This window comes from Triturus cristatus, chromosome 8 (assembly GCF_964204655.1).
Source record: "Triturus cristatus chromosome 8, aTriCri1.1, whole genome shotgun sequence".
NCBI classification, from domain to species: domain Eukaryota; kingdom Metazoa; phylum Chordata; class Amphibia; order Caudata; family Salamandridae; genus Triturus; species Triturus cristatus.
The window spans coordinates 1646316202-1646338553 of NC_140591.1; the positions used below are offsets into that span (position 1 = coordinate 1646316202).

General features: G+C 48.3%; 1 protein-coding gene across 2 annotated transcripts in view; it reads left to right on the forward strand.

The window, feature by feature from the left end:
• Window positions 1–22352, forward strand: part of LOC146808484 (transient receptor potential cation channel subfamily M member 2-like) — a 790090-nt gene that overhangs the window by 679248 nt on the left and 88490 nt on the right. For both annotated transcript variants that reach the window (XR_014968000.1, XM_085623576.1), the window contains exon 10: window positions 16387–16559. Coding sequence is in view for 1 of the 2 variants with exons in the window: in XM_085623576.1 (XP_085479702.1) it covers window positions 16387–16559 (173 nt within the window). In the remaining variant the exon portion in view is untranslated. The remainder of the gene's footprint in view (window positions 1–16386; window positions 16560–22352) is intronic.

Consider the following 22352-nt stretch of genomic DNA (forward strand, 5'->3'; position numbering starts at 1 on the left):
TCGCAACATTTTTAAAACTGGTGGGTCGCTCCGGTCCGCTCCTATCCTGAAAGTCACGGGGTGATTCGTCAAGCGGGGGCCAAGAAAAAAGGGGTTCCCAAAACGTGTTTTCCCCATGTAGTGGTGTAAATCCATTTAGTAGTTCCTGAGAAAATCAAAAGTAAAATCACATATATATCTGGGCGGAGCCTAACCACACATCTCATCGTGAGATCAGATTGGCTGTCAGCACTTCATCCAAGAAGTGTTTGCAGCCATCTTGGGACCAATATGCATGATAGCACCTCATTAAAAAGCATTGCAGTTAATAGAAGGTTTAAAGTCTTTAGTTACATTATAAATCATTTGTTGATCATTTTAGGAATTGTGGTGTGTTCTAAGGTGATTTTACCATGTGAAAAAGCCTTCTGCTGGGATATCATGAATCATGTTTGAGAGAAAACTATTTTCTCATCCTTTTCCCACAGAGGTTTGGAAGGTGATCTATAAGCTAAACTGAGAGCATATTTTCTGTAAATTCACATTATCTTTCTCAGTCATGTGAGAATGAAGTCTGACATTCTCAGTAAAACATGTACATCCAACGAGGGCAGAGACTGTCAGTTGATTCCTTTGTGTTCTACTGCAGCTTCCCAGAGTGTTCTAAAGAACAACTAGAGCGCTAACAGTCCTACTTATGACAAACGTATTGCACACCTGAAGCCATCTTGATTGGAATAAAGTGGTAACTCTTAAAACATTTAATTTAAAAACAAACAAAATGAGGGGGTTCATTTTGCCATAGAAAGTATGATTAGTGCTGCAGAAAAAAAAAATGAGGGCACATTTTGAGTGACTTCTCAAACCCTCTTCTATTTCATTAAAAGATTCTGACATGCAGACTGAAACATGCACATTCAATACCTGCAGCAGAATTCCCTGGTGAGCAGTAGCTTTACTATAGTGATCTAATGAGTAACTAGAGTGCTAACATTCTGAATTTATGGCAAATGTGTGACACATCAGAATGCCTTCTTGATGGAATCCAAGTAAAAAACTGAAAGTGTTTCCTACTGAGGAGACTGCAGTAAATGAGGAAATTAGCAAACTTCATAACAAATAAGTCTCCCAAGATGGCCACCAGAGACAAAAGAGCCCAAATGTAGCCCAAATATCACCCAGAGGTAGCCCAAGTATAGCCCAATGACAGAATGTCCCAGAGTGTTCTTACGAACAACTAGAGCGCTAACAGTCCTACTTATGACAAACTTATTGCACACCTGAAGCCATCTTGATTGGAATAAAGTGGTAACTCTTAAAACATTTAATTTAAAAACGAACAAAATGAGGGGGTTCATTTTGCCATAGAAAGTATGATTAGTGCTGCAGAAAGAAAATTTAGGGCACATTTTGAGTGACTTCTCAAATTCTCTTCTATTTCATTAAAAACGTCTGGCATTCAGACTGAAACATGCACTTTCAATACCAGCAGCAGACTTCCCTGGTGAGCAGTAGCTTTACTACAGTGATCTAATGGGCAACTAGAGTGCTAACATTCTGAATTTATGGCAAATGTGTGACATATCTGAATACCTTCTTGATGGAATCAAAGTAAAAAACTGAAAGTATTTCCTACTGAGGAGACTGTAGTAAATGAGGAAATTAGGAAACTTCATAAAAAATAGGTCTCCCAAGATGATCACCACAGACAAAAGAGCCCAAATGTAGCACAAATATGACCCAGATGTAGCCCACATGTAACCGAATGACAGAAGTGTGCAAAACGGTCTCCAACATTGTATATAGACCCCGGGGGATGGGGTTCCTGGGGAGAATAGTAGATAGAGATAGGTGCTAATTTTTTTTTACGGCCAAATTAAGAGTCACACACCCAGCGCGGTGCTCAGCGTGACCCCCTGGTGTGCACGCACTGGGTGCACGACTCCTAACGCGTCGAACATGTATATGAGCGTCGCGTAAAGTAATACGTATGTGTCGCGTATGCGCCTGGAGTCGTGTACCGGTCGCATAGCAATCGCGCAGGAAAATACGTACCCATCGCACATCCTACCCGGATCCTACACAACAATCCTAAAATGGCGGCTAGGTTCCGCGCAGCGATTGAGAAAGGTAGGCTTTGGGTGCGCAACTCCCCCAAAAAATTGGAAAAAATAAAACAATAAAGAAAATTATATAAATATATTCAAAAAATATCTAAAACAAAAAAAAAATTGTTTCAATATTTGGTTTTTTTTTCAATTTGTATTAAAAATATATAATGTAATTTAAAAAATAAAATATGTAAAAAAAAGTTTAAAAAATGTAGAAAATCAGTATAAAAAAATGAATATAACTATTATTACATTTAAAAATTGTCATTTAAGAAATCTTTGAAATTCACTGAATAAACCATAGGTTTCAGACATGTTATAGTTAGGAATTAGCATTTAAAAAACCTTAGAAATTCACTGAAAAAAACCATAGGTTTCAGACACGTTATAGTTAGGAATTAGCATTTAAAAAACCTTAGATATTCACTGAAAAAACCATAGGTTTTAGTGGTGTTATAGTTAGCTGGGCAATTCACTCGTACAAAACCATTGAAATTCCTCCTTTATAGTTAGTTCTACTAACTATAACTCGCGCGCCTGCAATCCACTGCTGATGATGTCACATATTAAATCATTCAATGGTCAGTGACATCACTGATGACATCATCTAGTAGATATAATATGTGACATCATCAGCAGTGGATTGCAGGCGCGCGAGTTATAGTTAGTAGAATGGAGGAAGTTCAATGGTTTTGTATGAGTGAAATGTCCAGCTAACTATAACACCCCTGAAACCTATAGTTTTTTCAGTGAATATATATATGTATCCAAAGTACACTACTCCAATCAAAAGAGGTAGAGGCCACACAGGGGACACGCTGGCAGACCTTTAATAAAACAGCTTGGGCACAATGCATTACGGCCTTACGGCCTTCGTCAGATGCGCTAAAAACAAGGTACTGCTCCACCACGCCCTTTTGAAATGCCTTGGCTCACTCCCATTGGCGGTAATCTGCTTGGCCTTTGATCACATGGTCCCAACTTCACTGTGGCTTTTGAAAAAAAAACAAAATTCCCAAATTGCAGTAATATCTGGTGAGTATTACATGGGAAGAGTCAGTTAGTTGTATGGTCTTGTTTGTATCCGCTGTCAGGCAAAGGTGCGTGGCGTCCGAATTTCAAAGTCCTTTATAAGGAGTCTGTTGAAAGGCTTCCTTTCGTCCCCTTTTACGTTCCAGCTTTATAGTACACATACCGGCCGGGCCGTGAGACAAAATACAATGAGCTTGCCTCCTCGTTAATAACGAGCTGCTCCTGGCAGCAGCCCATTGCTTGGCCAACACATCAAAGGCGAGCTGGAATTTTCCAATCACTTGGACGTAGGGAAAGGCTGCAGTAGCAGCGAGCACCAGCATCACTCCGGCCTCTTGTCAGAACGGGGCCTCTCACGCGCCTCTGGTTAGCGCAAAAATATCCAAAGTACACCACTCCATTCAAAAGAGGTAGAGGCCACACAGGAGACACGCTGGAAGACCTTTAATAAAACAGCTCGGGCACAATGCATTTCGGCCTTACGGCCTTCGTCAGATGCCGCTAAAAACAAGATACTGCTCCACCACGCCCTTTTGAAATGCCTTGGCTCACTCCCATTGGCGGTAATCCACTTGGCCTTTGATCACATGATCCCAACTTCACTGTGGCTTTCGTAAAAAAACACAATTCCCTGAATGCAGTAATATCTGGTGAGTATTACATGGGGAGAATCCGTTAGTTGTATGCTCTTGTTTTTATCCGCTGTCAGGCAAAGGTACGTGCCGTCCGAATTTCAAAGTCCTTGATAAGGAGTCTGTTGAAAGGCTTCCTTACGTCGCCTTTTACGTTCCAGCCTTATAGTACACACACCAGCCGGGCCGTGAGACAAAATACAATGAGCTTGCCTCCTCGTTAATAACGAGCTGCTCCTGGCAGCAGCCCATGGCTTGGCTAACACATCAAAGGCGGGCCGTAATTTTCCAATCACTTGGACGTAGGGAAAGGATGCAGCAGCAGCGAACACCAGCATCACTCCGGCCTCTTGTCAGAACGGGGCCTCTTACGCGCTTCTGGTTAGCACGAAAATGTCCAAAGTACACCACTCCATTCAAAAGAGGTAGAGGCCTCACAGGGGACATGCTGGAAGACCTTTAATAAAACAGCTCGGGCACAATGCATTTCAGCCTTCATCAGATGCCGCTAAAAACAAGGTACTGCTCCACCACGCCCTTTTGGAATGCCTTGGCTCACTCCCATTGGCGGTAATCCACTTGGCCTTTGATCACATGGTCCCAACTTCACTGTGGCTTTCGGGAAAAAACACAATTCCCTGAATGCAGTATATCTGGTGAGTATTACAAGGGGAGAGTCCGTTAGTTGTATGCTCTTGTTTGTATCTGCTGTTAGGCAAGGGTACGTGGCGTCCGAATTTCAAAGTCCTTGATAAGGAGTCTGTTAAAAGGCTTCCTTACGTCCCCTTTTACGTTCCAGCCTTATAGTACACCAGCCAGACCGTGAGACAAAATACAATGAGCTTGCCTCCTCGTTAATAATGAGCTGCACCTGGCAGCAGCCCATGGCTTGGCCAACACATCAAAGGCAGGCCCGAATTTTCCAATCACTTGGACGTAGGGAAAGGCTGCAGCGAGCCCCAGCATCACTCCGGCCTCTGGTCAGAATGGGGCCTCTTACGCGCCTCTGGTTAGCGCCAAAATATCCAAAGTACACCACTCCATTCAAAAGAGGTAGAGGCCACACAGGGGACACTCTGGAAGACCTTTAATAAAACAGTTCGGGCACAATGCATTTCGGCCTTACGGCCTTTGGCAGATGCCACTAAAAACAAGGTACTGCTCCACCATGCCCTTTTGAAATGCCTTGGCTCACTCCCATTGGCGGTAATCCACTTGGCCTTTAATCACATGGTCCCAACTTCACTGTGGCTTTCGGAAAAAAATACAATTCCCAGAATGCATTAATATCTGGTGAGTATTACACGGGGAGAGTCCGTTAGTTGTATGCTCTTGTTTGTATCTGCTGTTAGGCTACGGTACGTGGCGTCCGAATTTCAAAGTCCTTGATAAGGAGTCTGTTAAAAGGCTTCATTACGTCCCCTATCTGAAAGAAACACGTTAGTTAGACTCCTCACCTTAGAATATCCCCAGGCGTCAAGCTGGATCCGGAAGATTTTTGTAGCAATACCCCTTGCGCGTCGCTAGGCTTCGTCTGTGGCTCCGCGTCCGTCGTCGGTGTCGTGCGCCGGGATGACGTCGTCGGAGTACTTAGACGCCGTCCTCACGCGCTGACGTCAGTTCTTCTTTTTTACGTGCCTGTAAGCGCCGATCTGGGAGAGCTTACCCCTAGTCATTTTTTGACTGAACATTTGAACCCTTTTTGGTCATCGACTCGACATCTGGTGCCGGTAGCATGCCCGGTTTTAAGGCCTGTGACGCCTGTCATCGCTTGATGTCGGTGACAGATCACCATCGCCGGTGCCTGTACTGTTTGGGAGCCGACCACAACGCGGAGTCGTGCCTGGATTGCCAGGCCTTGACGTCTAAGGCTAGGCGGGAGCCGTCCCGTAAGCTACTCGAGCTTCGGCACTCGGCTCCGCGCCGCTCGCGGTCCCGGTCTAGGAGGAGGTCCAAGGACCGGTCGCGGAGTCGAAGCCATCGCCATCGCTCGTCGGGGTCGTCTGGTAAGTCCAAACACTTCAAACATTCTAAGAAGACCAAGAGACGACATCGCTCTTCGGACTCCCCATACCCGCCGGTCCCTGGGACTGACGCGACTCCGGGGGAGGTCGGTGCCTTCCTCATGGCCATGAGGAGCCTGGCTCCGCCGTCGACGCCTGTCGGTGCACCTTCGCCGCAGGTCCCCGAGGGATCCAGGCCTGGATCTCTGCCGGCGCCGGTCGACCTCACGACGCCTCCTCTGCTGGCGCCGACACCGGTTCCACCACTGACGCCATCCTCGGTCGACGTCGTTCCTCAGTTTAGCCCCGGTACGGACCAGGCGTCGGTGCGGCGCCGTCTGGCGCCGTCACCGACGGGTGACAGGTTCATCTACCGTCCGGCTCCGATCATTCCTCCCGTTTATCGGGAATCGGATGACGAGGGCGACTGGGAGGGGTCTGAGGACCCTCTGGCCACACAGGCCCAACTTTCCCAGGACTGGGCAGAGGACTTGGGGGACGCCAGCTGTCTGGATACCTCTCCAGACGCTGGTTTCATCTCTCCTCCGACTGTGGCCTCGGAGGAGGGAGCAGCTTTTTCTGTGGTGCTGCGCAAGGCGGCCGAAGCCCTTGGGCTGGAGTTGCCTGCTGTGGCTGTGAGGACGAACGTCCTCACCGAGGTCCTCCAACCGTCAGCAAGCTCCACTGAGCCTCTGCTGAGTTTAATGAGGCCCTCATTGACGTTCTACAGGGCACTTGGTCCAAGCCCTCCACAGTCTCTCCTGTGGACCGGAACGTTGCCCGGCACCACCGCCCTGCTCCGGGCGACCCCACTTTCCTCTGTCAACACCCCACCCCCGAGAGCCTGGTTATCCAGGCCTCCACCTCCCAATCCTCCTTCCCGTCCGCTCCACCGGATCGGGAATCCAAGAAGCTCGAACAGTTTGGCAAGAAACTGTTCTCGTCCCTGAGTCTGGGGCTGCGGTCCTTAAATACCGCTTGCATCTTGGACCGTTATTCCCACTCTCTGTGGGATACGGTGGAGGACGTGCTGCCTCTGTGTCCGGAGGAGGCCCGGACACGACTCACCCAAGCACTTGCAAACAGGCGAGATGCAGCACGACATGCCATCAGGTGTGGACTTGACACCACGGACTCGCTAGGTCTGGCAATGAGCAGCACGGTGGCGCTTCGGCATCACGCCTGGCTGAGATCCACGTCCTTTTCAGGGGATGTCCAGACTTCTCTCATGGACATGCCCTTTGATGGCACTCGCCTTTTTGGTGAGAAGGCGGATAGTGCGCTGGCTCGGTTCAAGGACTCCCGGGCCACGGCCAAGTCCTTGGGCCTCTCGGCCCCGCGGCCGCAAACTTCTGCCTTTCGTCCCTTTCGTGGCCAAGGAAGGGGTGCCTCCTCACGTCCGCCCAGCCACCGGCCGCAGAACCAACCTGCACGCGGTCGCTGGTGTGGCTTCCGCCGAGGCGGAACTGGAGGACAACGTGCCGGTCAGTCCACATCCACCCCGGCAGCATCCGCCTCAAAGCCCTCCTAGTCCGAGCTTTCAGGCCCATTCCACGCCAGTGGGCGGCAGAGTTCGCCATCACCTGCTCCACTAGCGCACCATCACGTCGGACAGGTGGGTGCTGCAAATCGTCCGAAGGGGCTACTCCCTGTAACGGTAATAGGCTGTGTCCGGCATGGTCCGAGTTTCTAAACCAATGTAGGCTCCACTTCTTGTGTAAGCCTGTAGTTTTCCAGAACGAGGCAGCGAAGACCGCTTTTATGATGTCTTACATGGGGGGAAACGCGGCCAGTTGGACCATACCCCTGATGGAGAGAAATGACCCCATGCTGCATTCCTTCCCTGACTTTTGTGCAGCCATGAGGAAATTGTTTGACCGAAAGTCGCACATGTTAACCTTGGACCGAGAATTGCTGACCCTCCGTCAAGGGTCCCAGGATTTACTGACCTACATAACCTCCTTTAACCGGTTAGTAGTCGAAACGGACTGGCCCCAAGAAAAGCAAACAACGCTGTTTTACCAAGGGTTGCAAGGGGAGCTGAAGGACGTCCTCGTGCAAGTGGTTCAATTGCCACAAACCTGTGAAGAGATGATCGATCTCACAGTTCAATTAGAACATCGATTGTTGGAAAGAAAGGGAGATAGGGCAGAGGAGAACCTCGGGGTTGGTACCCCAAACCGAAACAAGTCATCGAAGACCTCCCTCAGACAGTGGAAGGAACTGAGCCCATGCAAATTGGGGGCATCCGAGGTCCCCTTACCACAGAAGAAAAGGAAAAACGATGAAAATTGAAACTATGCCTATATTGCGGGAAAGGAGGGCATTTCATTAGAGAATGTAGGGCCAGAGCACAACTCCCGGAACGTGGGTTTATGCCATGGAAACAAGCCATCTTGGGAACCCAAGAGGCGGCGGAAAACTGAGAAGCCCGAGCCAGAAGGAGACCACTGGGTCGGGCAGACAACATGCTAAGGTCTCTACTGTACTAGCCAATACGTTACAACCGGCTGTGGCTCATATCTGTGTGGGTGTATTATTGTGGGTTACCAAGGACAACCCCAGGGAAGTAGAGGCGCTATTGGATTCCGGTGCCACCGGGAACTACATGGACCAAGGGTATGCATTGACCATCGGTGTTCCGTGGGAAATGAAGAAAAAACCTGAGTACGTGAAAGCTGTGGATGGATCAGCTCTAACCTCAGGACCCGTCACCTCGCATACGCTTCCTTTATTGATGCGAGTCAACACAGAGCACTATGAATATATACAAGTCGATCTTATAGATGCACCTCAATTTCGGCTCATCCTCGGCATGCCGTGGCTCACTCTACACGATCCTGTAGTTAGCTGGGCAGCTCGCACCGTGACCCTGAACTCTACCTACTGTCAACAGACGTGCAACCGCCTAACAACACCTTCAGTAAGGATAGTGGACACTCAGGCCAGTCTCTTGGCCACTGCATGCTCACAAGAAACCTGCAGCGGTACCATCACCTTACCCGAGGAGTATGAAGAGTACAGGCCTCTCTTTGACAAACAAAAGGCTACACGGCTTCCTCCGCACCGCGTGTACGATTGTCGTATTGAACTCACACCTGGAGCAGACATCCCCTGCAGTAGGGTCTACGCTTTAACCGAACCCAAGACTTTGTACTTGAAGAACTATCTTGAAGAGACCCTGGCTGCCGGCTTTATCGCACCTTCCTCGTCACCGGCTTCATCCCCTCTTTTTTTCATACCGAAGAAAGATTGTGACGAGCTCAGACCTTGTATCGACTATAGAGCTATAAACAGCATCACCGTGAAGAACCGGTGCCCCCTCCCATTGATTCCAGTCCTTCTGGACCAACTTAAAGGAGCCCGTTACTTCACGAAGTTGGACCTCAGATGCGCTGATCACCTGGTAAGGGTCAGAAGCGGGGATGAGTGGAAGACCGCCTTCCGGACTAAGTTTGGACTTTTTGAATACAGGGTAATGCCCTTTGGGCTCTGTAACGCCCCGGCGGCGTTCCAATACTTCATGGATGAAGTACTAAGGGGTTTGATTGACACTACCTGCGTAGTGTACATAGATGACATCCTCATCTATTCCTCCTGTCCCGAGAACATGTGCATCACGTCAAAGAGGTCCTCAGTAGACTCCATCAACATGAGCTGTATGCAAAACTGGAAAAATGCCTCTTCAACGTCCAGGAAGTAGCCTTTTTGGGATATGTGATCAACGCCCAAGGCTTTCAAATGGAACCCGGAAAGATCGAGGCCATCACTCAGTGGAAAACCCCTCAACATGTGAAATCCATCCAGAGTTTTCTGGGTTTCGTGAACTATAATAGGAGATTTATCAAGGATTTCTCCAAGATCATACATCCCATCTCCTGTGTATTACGAAAAGGCATACCGTTTGTATGGGGAGACGAAGCCGAACATTCCTTCCAGTTGTTAAAAGCCAAATTCACTCAAGCTCCCATCCTTAGACATCCGGACACACACCTCCCTTTTATAGTGGAGACGGATGCCTCACAATATGCCTTGGGAAGAGTACTGTCGCAAAGACATCCAGAAACGGGGCAGATACACCCGAGGCATATTTCTCGAAAAAACTTACCCCCAGTGAAGTTAATTACTCTATTACCGATAAGGAATTGCTGGCTATAAAAAGGGCTTGCGAAGAATGGAGACACTATCTTCTGGGAGCCCAGCATACCATTGAAATTTACACGGACCATCGCAATCTATTATTTCTAAAGACTGCTAAGGCCCTTACGCCACGCCAGTTACGTTGGACCCTTTTCTTCTCAGAGTACGACTTTGTGATAAAGTACCGCCCGGGACCCCAGAATGGGAAAGCGGATGCCCTCTCTCGCAGTATGACCACTGAGGAAGAACCACCGTCCAACATTCCATTCATACTGAAAACGAAGGTATTTCAGGACCAATCCATCGCTCTCCTAATCCCGCAAGACTTTGTGGCGGACGTCAAGGCAGCTACGACCAGCTTGGACGTGCAGACCTGGATAGACGAGGGCCCCGACCATAGAACGGAGGAGAACGGGTTGCTATACCGTTACCAAGCATTGTACGTACCCCTCCCTGACCTGCAAGTACAAGTCCTTAAGTTGGCACACGATTCTTTATTAGGAGGGCACTTGGGCATCCACAAAACGATAGCCTGCGTAGAGCGCTCCTTCTGGTGGCCGTCCTTGAAGGAAGACATCCGGAGCTACGTTCAGAGTTGTAGTGTGTGTGCACAAGGGAAAGCTAAACACTCCAAACAAACAGGACTACTGCAACCGATACCTATCCCTCCTAGACCCTGGCATACGGTGTCCATGGACTTTATTGTAGAGATGCCCCCCTACCAAGGATTCACGACGATCTTATTTATAGTGGACCACTTAACAAAAATGGGACACTTTACACCAGTAATCGGGCTTCCCTCTTCCTCAGAACTAGCCCTTCTCGTCCTACAACATGTAGTAAGAGCCCACGGAATACCCAGTGTTTTCATTACAGACCGGGGAACGCAGTTCACCTCCCGGTTCTGGAAGGCCTTGTGCAAAACAATGGGAGTAGACGCTCGCCTTTCATCCAGCTACCACCCACAAACGGATGGAAAAACAGAAAGGCTGAACCAGACGTTGGAGCAATATCTCCGGTGTTTTGCTCTCCAAAACACCACGGATTGGGTCACCGTATTATGGATGGCAGAATTTGTATATAACAACGCAGACCATGCAACATTGGGGTGTTCCCCCATCTTTTGTCTCAACGGACACCATCCGAACATGCTCCCTTTTGAGTGGCCAGAAGTAACGAAACTCCCGAGCATACAAGAGCATCATGCTCACCTTAGGGCAGTCCTATGGAATGCAAAACAACACCTGATAGCAGCCCAGGCGGCGCAAAAACGCTTCGCTGACACAAAACGGACCAAAGAACCCGAATATCAGGTAGGGGACAAAGTCTGGCTAGCCACAAAACACTTACACCTAAAAGGGGTGGGCAAGTTAAAACCCAAGTACATCGGTCCTTATAGCATTGAGAAGATTATCAACCCCGTCACCATGAGATTAACCTTACCCACGGCATGGCACATACACCCTGTATTCCACGTATCCCTGCTCCATCTCTGTCCTGCACACATGAGATTACCTGACAGACCCCCTCCCATAGACGTAGAGGGTCAGGAGGAATATGAGGTCCAGAAACTGTTAGATTCCAGACTAGTACCGGGAAGGGTACAGTACCTCGTAGATTGGAAAGGATATGGGGTAGAGGATAGGACATGGGAACCATTGCAGAATCTCCACTGCCCGGAATTATTAGAACTCTTTCATAAGGACAATCCAGGAAAGCCAGGCCGCCCGCCGAGACGGCGGTCCTTGAGAGGGAGCTCTGTAACGGTAATAGGTTGTGTCCGGCATGGTCCGGGCCTCTCGCACCCCCGCAAGTCCACCTGCAAGTGTGGGCGATGGCGTAGGCGGTCAGGACGCCGACGGGACTACAACTCCCAGGAGGCAATGGGGCCTGACGTGCAACAACACGGCTCCCGAGGGCGCCATTCCCTACTTAAGCACCGCCTCCTCAATGGGATGGTGCTTGACAATCCTTCACCATAGCCGACGGCGAGGGGACGCTTCCCGTCCTTCACGCGCTTCACTCCCTGTTTGCTGTTCCCAGTCGCGGACGCTTGCCTTCCCGCTGGGATATCCTGTTCACGCACCTCATCCGCCGGGCGCCGTCGCGCGCCTTTCAGGACCTAGAGGGCTCAAGACAGCGTTATCGGAGCTCCGAGGGCGGACGCTTTCCTTCCCGCCTCGGAGTGAGTAGGGTGCTCGGAGGGCGGACGCTTTCTTACCCGCCTCCGAGTCGAAGAGTCGAGTCCCCGCCGTACAGGTAAAGAGTCCATTACCATGCCTCCTTCATCTGCATTTCCGCGTTTGCCTTGAGTTGAAGGGCAAGACACTGAGATACGATAGGGCTCTTAAACACTAAAGAAATACACTTCCTGAGGATTCCCTTGCAGAGGGAACAACATTGTTTCAGCGGTACTTTCTTGTGACATAAAGGCATTTAATTTGGGGAACGTTCGTTTTCCGCTTGCTGTGACGATAACAGCCAGGCGGCTTGAGTTCAAGTTCAAGCACACAGAGTAATGTGTATGGTCTGATGGTTCTAATTCTGGAGAGGTCGAGATCAAGACACAGGGAGGGACGCATGTTTCTTCATGACTCTGTGAGTGAACGAAGGGCTATGTCTATGGGGGTAACAGTCACCTAGATACACCCCAGGGTATTTGAATATCCTTCTGTATTTTGTCATTCTGCAGTACGTCGATAGAAGGAGCCTAAACCTGCCGCTCTCCCCGGAATTGCAAGACCCTCTGCACTGTTGAGTTCATTTTCCCTTCCCTGTTCCCCGGAGTGCTACTTCCCATAGGTGTGTTCCCTACACTGTGGGGGGTTGTGCCTTGGAGAATAGGGAGGCCTTTCTGCTTGCTGTCGTCCCCGCTGGCTGTTGTGTTAAGGTTAGTGGCTTGTTCTTCTCTCTTGCGCTACTGACAACCCCGACACTCCCTCCCCTTCGAGACGACCCCTCCAGCCATGCCACCGCAAAACCACCGTATGTCGGGGGACCATTTGCATCTTCTACGGGAGGAAGTATCGGCCCTCCTTGCCAAAAGGGCTGTCGAGCGCGTTCCTGGTCCAGAAGTAGGTCGTGGTTGGTATTCCCACTACTTTCTGGTTCCCAAGAAGGGCAAAGGGGGCCTGTGCCCAATATTGGACCTCAGGAGCGTGAACGTCTTCCTTTGGAAAGAACGGTTCAAGATGCTAACGTTGGCTCAGGTTCTAGCTGCCCTAGACCCGGGACACTGGATGGTAGCGTTGGACTTGCAGGACGCTTATTTTCACATCCCCGTCCTGCCGGCCCACCGGCGTTACCTGCGGTTCACGGTGGGTTTGGAGCACTTTCAGTTCACCGTGCTCCCCTTCGGTCTCACCAGTGCCCCTCGGGTGTTCACAAAAGTGATGGCGGTGGTCGCAGCTCATCTGCGCAGATTATGGGTCTTCCCCTATCTCGACGACTGGCTGTTGAAGGCGGGCTCGCCCCAGCAGGTCGTCTCCCACCTCCAGACTACGGCAGACCTCCTGCACTCGCTGGGGTTCTCCATCAATGTGCCGAAGTCACACCTGAGTCCCTCCCAGAAGCTCCTTTACATTGGGGCGGTTCTCGATTTGGCGCAGTTCCGGGTCTATCCACCGGAACAGCGGATCCGGGACATTCAGGCCCTGATTCCCATCTTCCGGCCTCTGTCTTGGATTTCGGTCAGGTTGGTGCTGCGGCTACTGGGGCTGATGGCCTCCTGCATCCTGTTGGTACCTCACGCCAGGTGGCGTATGCACGCTCTGCAGTGGGACCTGAAGTTTCAGTGGGCCCAGCATCGAGGCAACCTGTCAGACCATGTCTTGATCTCGGAGGGCACTGCGAAACAGCTGCAGTGGTGGCTCACGAATCGCGATTGGGTCAGCGGCAGATCCCTCTCCCTTACCCAACCGGAGCATGTAGTAGTGACGGATGCGTCCCTCCTGGGATGGGGGGGCCACATGGGAGAGGCGGAGATCAGAGGACTCTGGTCTCTGGCGGAGACTCAGCTCCATATCAACCTTTTGGAGCTGAGAGCGATCCGTCTTGCACTGAAAGCCTTCCTTCCCTCTGTCCGGGGAAGTGCCGTGCAAGTGTTCACGGACAACACCACCGCCATGTGGTATTGCAACGAACAGGGCGGGGTGGGGTCGTGGACCCTTTGTCAGGAGGCTCTGCACCTCTGGACATGGCTGGAACATCAGGGCATCACCCTGGTGGTTCAACATCTGGCGGGCTCTCTGAACGCCAGAGCAGACGAACTCAGCTGCCGGTGCATGATGGATCACGAATGGCGTCTGAACTCAGACGTGGTGCAAGGTCTCTTTCTACAGTGGGGAGAGCCTTGGTTAGATCTATTCGCCACCGAAGAGAATGCGCAATGTCAGCAGTTTTTCGAGAGCCTGAGTGGGAGGTGGGGAACCACCAGAGATGGGAGCACTTCCCCTAGTGGTCACAGCAGTGGAAAACTGTTTTTCTCTAAACCTGTAGCCTAGTTGTTGTGAATAACCATATATAGATTATTTCATTCATTCCTCTGGCTCAAAGTAAAAACTATTCACAACTATAGGATTATAGTTGAGTCACTGTTTAAACCAAGGTTGATCTGATGGAGACTTCTAGATGTAGATTCCTTACCTTTTTTAATTGAGGCCACACACACTAGTTATTTTCCAAAAGGCCTGGGGGTGAGATGTTGGTTCAGAAAGGAGCTGGGGTTCTAGAATTGTTGCTTTTCTCCATGGGTCGAATACATTCAGAATCGGAAGACCTTCCACCTTGTTGAGGTCAGTATGGCCTACCCCCTGAAAGTAGCTACTTAGAGTAAACAGGGGTGGGGGAATGGAGCAGCACTCAGAGACTGTAACATGTTCAGTAGAAGCAGAAAGAGATTATAGCCAGAAGACCCTCACAGAGATAAATCCAGAGCAGGCATCAAACAAGGGTTAGGAAAAGCCACACCAAGGTGTGCAAACAGTGGATGGACACCAATGCCCCACTACCATTGCACCAATTAGATCCACAATGTGCCTCCCTTAAGTACAATTTTAGCCAATATTTAGTTTTCTGCTCAAATGAATTGTGGATCAGGCAGGCATTATCTAACATGTTTTCTGCTCCCTTACCATTGTCAGTCCATATGGATACCTGACTTAGGGGCCAGAATAAGGCTTAATTTAGATCTTGGTGGTGGGGAATACTGTCAGAAAGGTGAGGGAGATCCTTTCCACTGTATTATGATCCCTTTATAGCCTATTAAGATCGTAATACGGCGGATGGGATATCCGTCACGTTTCTGACTAAGTATTCCATCCACCGAGATTTAAATGAGACCGTTAGAGTTTGGAGGAGAATGTACACCATTCTAATGGCGACAATGTACCCTCTCCACCAAACTGAAGGTCCACCTGCCTAATTTGCAGATGGGCAGACCATTAAGTATGTCAGCGACAGAGACTGCTTTATCACCATTGCACGCATATTAAACAATTTAACCTGGTAAAACGTGGTGGTAGGTGACAATGAAAACTTGACTGAGAAATACCCCCACATCACCAAAGACCACAGTGGAGGAAAATACAAAAACATGTTAAAAGTTTGGAGGACGTACCATTATTTTGGCATTTCTAAATTTGGCGGGCAGAGGGCCCTCGGTATGGTGGAATAAAGTACTCTGCCATACTAATGGATTTACCTCTGCCTACCAAAGTCTAGATCAGGCCCTACTCTTTCACTGAACAGGTTGGAAAGCTTCATGTAGATCTACTTAAAATAGTATATTCAGCCTAATCTAATGGTGTATATTCTCAAATGATTTGCAAACCCTCCCCTGACCCCATTTAAAGTTGTCCTTAAGCCACTTGTGGCAAGATTTGACTGCTACACACATACATTTTCCTCAGGTTTAGTGCAGTGCATTCATATTCAGAGTAAGTGACAACATTGCTCAGCTGTTCTTCTTTGCTTACTTGTCCCTTACATGTTTTCCAGTTCCTTGTTTTATATTTCTGCTAGCTATTTTCTCTTTCCCATCTGTGGGGCATATTATCAAGGAAAGGCGTTAAAATTATTGCCGCTTTAGCGGCAGGAAACTGCTGCTATAATGTTGATAACGGGCTTGATAATATGCCGTAGACAATTCCAATAGAAGCCCATGTTAACACCAGAACATGGGCTTCTATTGAAATTCTCTGCGGCATATTATCAAGCCCTTTATCGCCGCTTTAGCGGCAGCTTCTTGCTGCTAAAGCGGCAATCATTTTAACGCCGTTCCTTGATATATGCCCCCGTATTCTTAATACTCTCTAATTTGCTTGACTTTTCTAGTGCACTCATTCTTCCTCTCCAAAAGTGATTACTTTATCTTTTTCTAGTCTCCGGTATGTGTTGATTTTATACTTCTTTTTATTGTTTTGCTGTGTTGTTCTTTTTAAAATGCATGCCACCATCTAACTTTTTGTATTTCACTAATTGTGCTCTCAGCCATACCTTCACTGAAGTGCAAAGCAATACCGATCAGTTCTGGAAGTTCCAGCGCCATAAGCTGATCAAGGAATACAGCAAACGACCTACTGTCCCACCGCCACTTATCATCTTTAACTACCTGTACTGCTTGGTCAAAAAATGTATATTGAAGAAGAAAAATAGCGACTTGGGTGAGTAAAGGGCACATTTGTTCAATTCTGTATTATATGATCCTTTGTCTACCACATATTCTCTCTTAGTGAGTGTACATTTATCAATGATGTCTCATCTGACATCTCCACGGATCCTTTGTTCGCCTCCTCTTATATCTCAGTGAGTAAAGAGTACATTTACTCAATTCTGTCACATCTGATCCTCTGACTACCTTCTCTTTATGAGTGAAGTGTACATTTTTTTAATGGTCTTTTCTGATCCTTTGTCTACCTCCACTCATGCATCATGTGAACTGGCTTCTTCACGTCCTCTCCTCAGAGATTTCGAGTGTCACATTCAGCGCTGGAGGCTCTTTTTCAATGGATGTTGGGGGCATATTATCAAGGAACGGCGTTAAAATTATCGCCGCTTTAGCGTCAGGAAACTGCTGCTAAAGCGGCGATAATGGGCGTGATAATATGCATTTGAGAATTCCAAAAGAAGCCCATGTTCTAGTGTGAACCTGGGCTTCTATTGGAATTCTCAAGGGCAGATTATAAAGCCACTTATCGCTGCTTTAGCGGCAGTTTTTTGCCACTAAAGCAGCGATAATTTTAACGCCGTTCCTTGATAATATGCCCCCTGATTCCCCAAAATACTTGGGGTAGTGGAAGTGAGTTCACACATCCTATGGCCTTAATGATGTCAAAGTAAGTGACATCATATGACATTCTAAATCTTCCCAGAAAGTGATGTCTGATGACCTTAATGCTGATGAAATCACAGTCATTGACATTGCAGAAGTTCCATAATAGGTGCATGAATAATGTAAGACAACAAAGTCCTAGCTACAATATAGTCCTACCTACAACACAGACCACCTATATATGGGTGCTGACATTATATACCTGTGGAAAATTATTCATTTCTCTTTGTTGAAATATTATGTGTTTGTCTACATAGGATACATGACACCTAACTCATAAGAGCACAGGAACCCTAAATTATTTATACCACAACCTGTTAAAATGGAATAGTTCTCCTACTACATACAGCACTGAGAAATCATAGAGACAGGGAAAAAAAGAGATTTTAAATAAATAGTGTAGTAAATCACCCCTTTTGTATGGTTACCCCCACATTAAGCCTGACTCCTATGCATCTTTGACTGAATGTGCACTGGGTTCCTGCTAACCTGGTTGCCAGTACCTGTGTTCTTTCCTAAAACTGTACCCTTGTTTCCACAATTAACACACCTCTGGCCAGGGCCGGACTGGCCATAGCGGGCACCGGGCATTTCCCCGGTAGGCCGCCAGGGTTGGGGGCCAGTTTTGGGCCCCTGGGGGCCGATTTTGTAACAGGGCCGTTTTTACAGCATAGCTGCAATATCGGCCGCTGTAGCAAAATCGGCCTTGGCAAACAGCTCGGTGGCACCCCCAAGCCCACGGGGGGCTGGCCGAGGACTTTGCCAGGGCCGGTTTTGGTTCCCAGTCCAGCCCTGCCTCTGGCCCACATATTGACCCCTTTGTAAAAGTTACCAATGGAACCAAGGGCATTGTGACCAGAGATTGTCCCTAAGGGATTCAGCATGCATTATGCCAACCTAAGAGACCCCTCACCAAACACATGCACCCAGCTACTGCAGCCTGTGTGTTTTGGTTCAGCTGAATGTTAAGAGTCGACCTGGAACACATCCCTGTGTGCCAGGCCTGCCAGCACTGCAAGAGGCATAGATAAGGCACCCTGACAGCAGGCCTTGCAGCCCTTAGCCAGCCACTGTGCACTGTACCTCTAATGAGGGCATAACTGCAAAAGGCACATAAGCCCAGATAGTGTCTAAGTCTATTCTGAAACACTACTACATAGTAGAGCCGTATCGAGTATATGGGCTGGGAGCTTGTGAATATGAGTTCCACAGCTCCATGATGGTATCACCGAATTCCAAGTTGTTTATTACCAAACATCTCAGATTAATGATCCCACACTGATTGCAGTGTTGGATTAATTAATAAATGCTCTCAGAGGGCACCTCAGAGGTGCCCCCTGAAATTCTACCAAGCCCCTAGTGTATACCTGACTGGTCTGCACCACCCTGCCACTTCTAGACATATTTCTGACCCCCTGAAGTGCGAGCATTATGTGCTTGTGAGTCAGATGCCAAGCGTGCTCTGGAAGGAGGTGCTTCATACCTACTCCCAAGCAGGAACAGCATTAACGGGTGGTGAACCTCAAAAGCTTCCTGCCCTTTGCTATGATAGCCAGGGCCTCTCCAGCTAGTGGAGATGCCTGCCCTCCTGACTAAGTCCTACTTTTGGCAGCAAGGTCAGCGTGAAAATTAGTAAGCAGGATAGGTGTGACCCTTTTCAGCCAGGACCACCCCTAAGGTGTCCTGAGCTGAAGCGATTCCCTCCTTTGAAAATCCTCCATATTAATTTTGAGGATTTCAGACAATAGGATTAGGGGTATGCCCCCTCCACAAAGGGAGTAGACAAACAAAGGCTGTACTGCCCCTAAAGTTAAGTAGCCCATTGGGTACTACCTTTCAGCCCCTGTAATACCCTTTAGTATTTATGGGCACACCTGAACCTTAATCCTTAGTTCCTATTGACCTACGAAAGAAGAGGACAAAGAAGAGCCGTGCAGCCGAAGAAAACTGAAGACACCCACTGGGATTGCCCCAGACCTACTGGCCTGTCCTTTCCTCAAACAGATCCCACAGTAGTTAAAATATAAACTGCATTTGCACTGTTATAATCGACGAGCAATGCGCTCATGTGATGGTGAGACTGTATGTGAACAGGATATGATATGTGGACACCACAGACTGTATATTGTTTATAAGATCCTAAAGTGTGTTTGCATGTGTTTCGTACCTGATACAGTGGAAGCGGTTTTAATAAAAACAAGTTTAAAAAAAAAAGATCTCACAGTAGTTACAGATGCGTCACTACTAGGATGAGGCAGCCATTTTGGAGGGGTGGAGATCAGAGGTGCGAAGAAAGATCGAGCGGTGCAGAAATGGACCATCTATCGATTGTTCCCTGCATCAAGATGTGTTATGCACTGGCGAAGTAGCAGCTTCGTGAAGGCTTATGAGCTCATTCTACCAGAGCTAAGGTTGCGACCAACACATTAGCGTGTGGCGTTCCAGTCCCGGGCTTCTGTCAGGCAGCAACATGGGCTTCCCTGCACACATTTACCCAACCAATTACTTCTTGGACAGTAGGGTCTGCAGGGATGGGCATCTCGCCCGTTTGGTCCTATAGGGTCTATTTAGTCCAAATTTGTCTGCAGACCCACCATCAGGGATGGTATTGCTTGGGTACCTAATCAAAGATGAGGGATCTGCGGCTAGAAGTCTCTATCAGATGAACTAGTTACTTACCTTCAGTAGCGCCTCATCTGGTAGAGACTACATCTAGCTGCATATTCCTTACCGACCCACACTCTAGGGTCATGGATCATCCCTTTTAGGGCCCTAATTTGGAGACACCAGTGTCAGTTCACTTCATGGCTCTCTGCTTCTAATGCGGAAAGTTGTGAACAGTAACTGACAGGTGAAGGGGATGTCACTTTTGGTGCGGATGACACCACTGAGAGCCAACCAACACCACCTACCGGCGTGCAAGGGTACTGCTCATGAAAAGTATTCTCGATTCAGTGTGAAGCCTGGGGTGAATTCAAAGGTGAGGAATCTGCGGCTAGATATAGTCTGTACCAGATAGGGCATTACCAAGGGTAAGTAACTTGTTCTTTGTGGTTGCAATGAAATCTGTGGAAAGTAAACAATGCTCAAGACTCTGCCTGCATTCTGTTCTTACATTGGTGGCTGGCATTCGCAAAAAATGATGGGAAGCAGTATTTCCCCGGATTGTAGCAAGCAAACCCTATAAATATGGTCATATAGTAATTTTTTTAAAGCCCACCTTTCACATAAATTCAAGAGCAATCAATACATATCCAAGTCCTTTCATAGAGTGCCAAGCCAGTGTATCCTGGCGCTCCCAGGAGCTGACAAGGCTACATATGTCAAAAATAACTTCCCTGGTTTTAGGGCCAGAAAATAAAACAAATTACCTCTAGTATGTCAGGATAAGCATTATGTCATGGTGTCCCCTATTCCATATGCCAAAATTACCTCCAGTGGAGGCCCTGTTTTGAGAGCCCAGCGCCGCTCTTGGTGTTTCAGTCACTTTCCACAGCTCCCTGAGGTTAGTTGCACTGGGCAAGGGGAGGTCTCAAGAGAGAGGGAAAGACAAGGGTGTGGATGGATGGAAGAGGCAGCGCAAAAAGACAAAGGGAGCAGGGCTAGTTTGAGCATTGTTGACAGCTGCTTTTGGTCTTCAGTCTCAAGGCAGATACAGTAGTCTTGGTTTGTGGTAAAGACAACACAGAATAGGCCCGTCGCCACACCCGCCTCCTCCTGCTGACACAGAAATAAACAAAGATATCTCATAGATGGCTGACCAGGATACAAGTGTTTGAGATGGTTGTTTAGCTCGTGCTGGGCCAGCCGTGACGAGGAAAAATTGTACGGCTCTTTGGGGAGGCCAGGACCAAGGCATTAAGTTGTTGCACTTCTAGGGCATGCTTTTTGGGCTTCAAGAAAACCCTGCTACATCAGATACTGTGTGACAACAGTATGAGACGTGCGGGGTCCACAGGCAAGACTGAGGGCTTACAATGTTCAAGAGGGGTATATTGACAAAGGGAAACTTTATCAGAGAAGAGGGGATCATCCCAGGAAATGTCCCCGGGATACTGAGAAATGATGTAGGGTGGGAGGATGGTATCATTCCACCATGAAATTTGGAGACTACGCATTTCACTTGTAATGCAGAGTTCTGGCCAAATTCCGCTAGGTGGAATTCTTTTCCTGCAAGGCTCCAGAAATGCGAGCTACTGAGTGTAAGTGACATTTGGCATCTCCTAACATGATTTTATGAATACATGTGGTCGCTGGTGGTCATGAGCAGTCAGTCAGATGACTGCTTCTTGAGTAGATTTGCTGTCACTCCAGTGGATTTTCTTCTCGAGTAAAATCAACTCCAATGGTCATGCATTCTCTTGTGCACTACATGGTGCAATTTGTGCTAATTATTCCACTCTGCTCCAGCGACTGGTGCTAAATTGCAGCACGAGCAGCGAGACATGCATATTTTCTGCCCAATGACAGAACTCCGCTGAGTCTCGCTGAGTTTTTGTGTAACTATGCTGGATTCCACGGGGTGAAACTCCCTGAATTCTGCCCACCCTTAGAAATTACTTCTGAGCAAAGTGTGGTTAGTAGATTGACCAGCCTTGTTTGAGATCAACACTGAAGTATACACAGAAGCGATGAGGTCACTGGTTGCTAGTGGGGGATACACACTATGATCAGTTTGGACCCAGGCATGTTCAAATCAGTCCTGACCCTGCTCCAATAGGAACAGTCCGGTCCCAACTGCCAGACTAGGTCATCCCTGAAAAGGAACACATGCAATCCAAGACTGGTGTCACCCTGATTGGAGTGCACCATTCAGGTGCAACTTGGTTCCAGTGGCACAGTGAGCACGAGACCCACATCTGGGGTTGGTTGTGTTCTCCTTCACGGAGGACCTAGACTGGAAGTTTTGCATGAACTGCTCCTGGTGGAGCAGGGTCAGGACTAATCTGCATATGGCTGGTTCCAAACTCAGGTGGCATTGTGTGCAAAATAACAACTGACTGGGATGGGGCCTGACTAATTTCCAGTGGCGGAGATTAATTCAAGCACTCCATCCATCACTCTACTTGTACTTTTATTTGAGATCAAAGAGTTATCATCTTTCCATGTGCAATGGCGGGGTGAT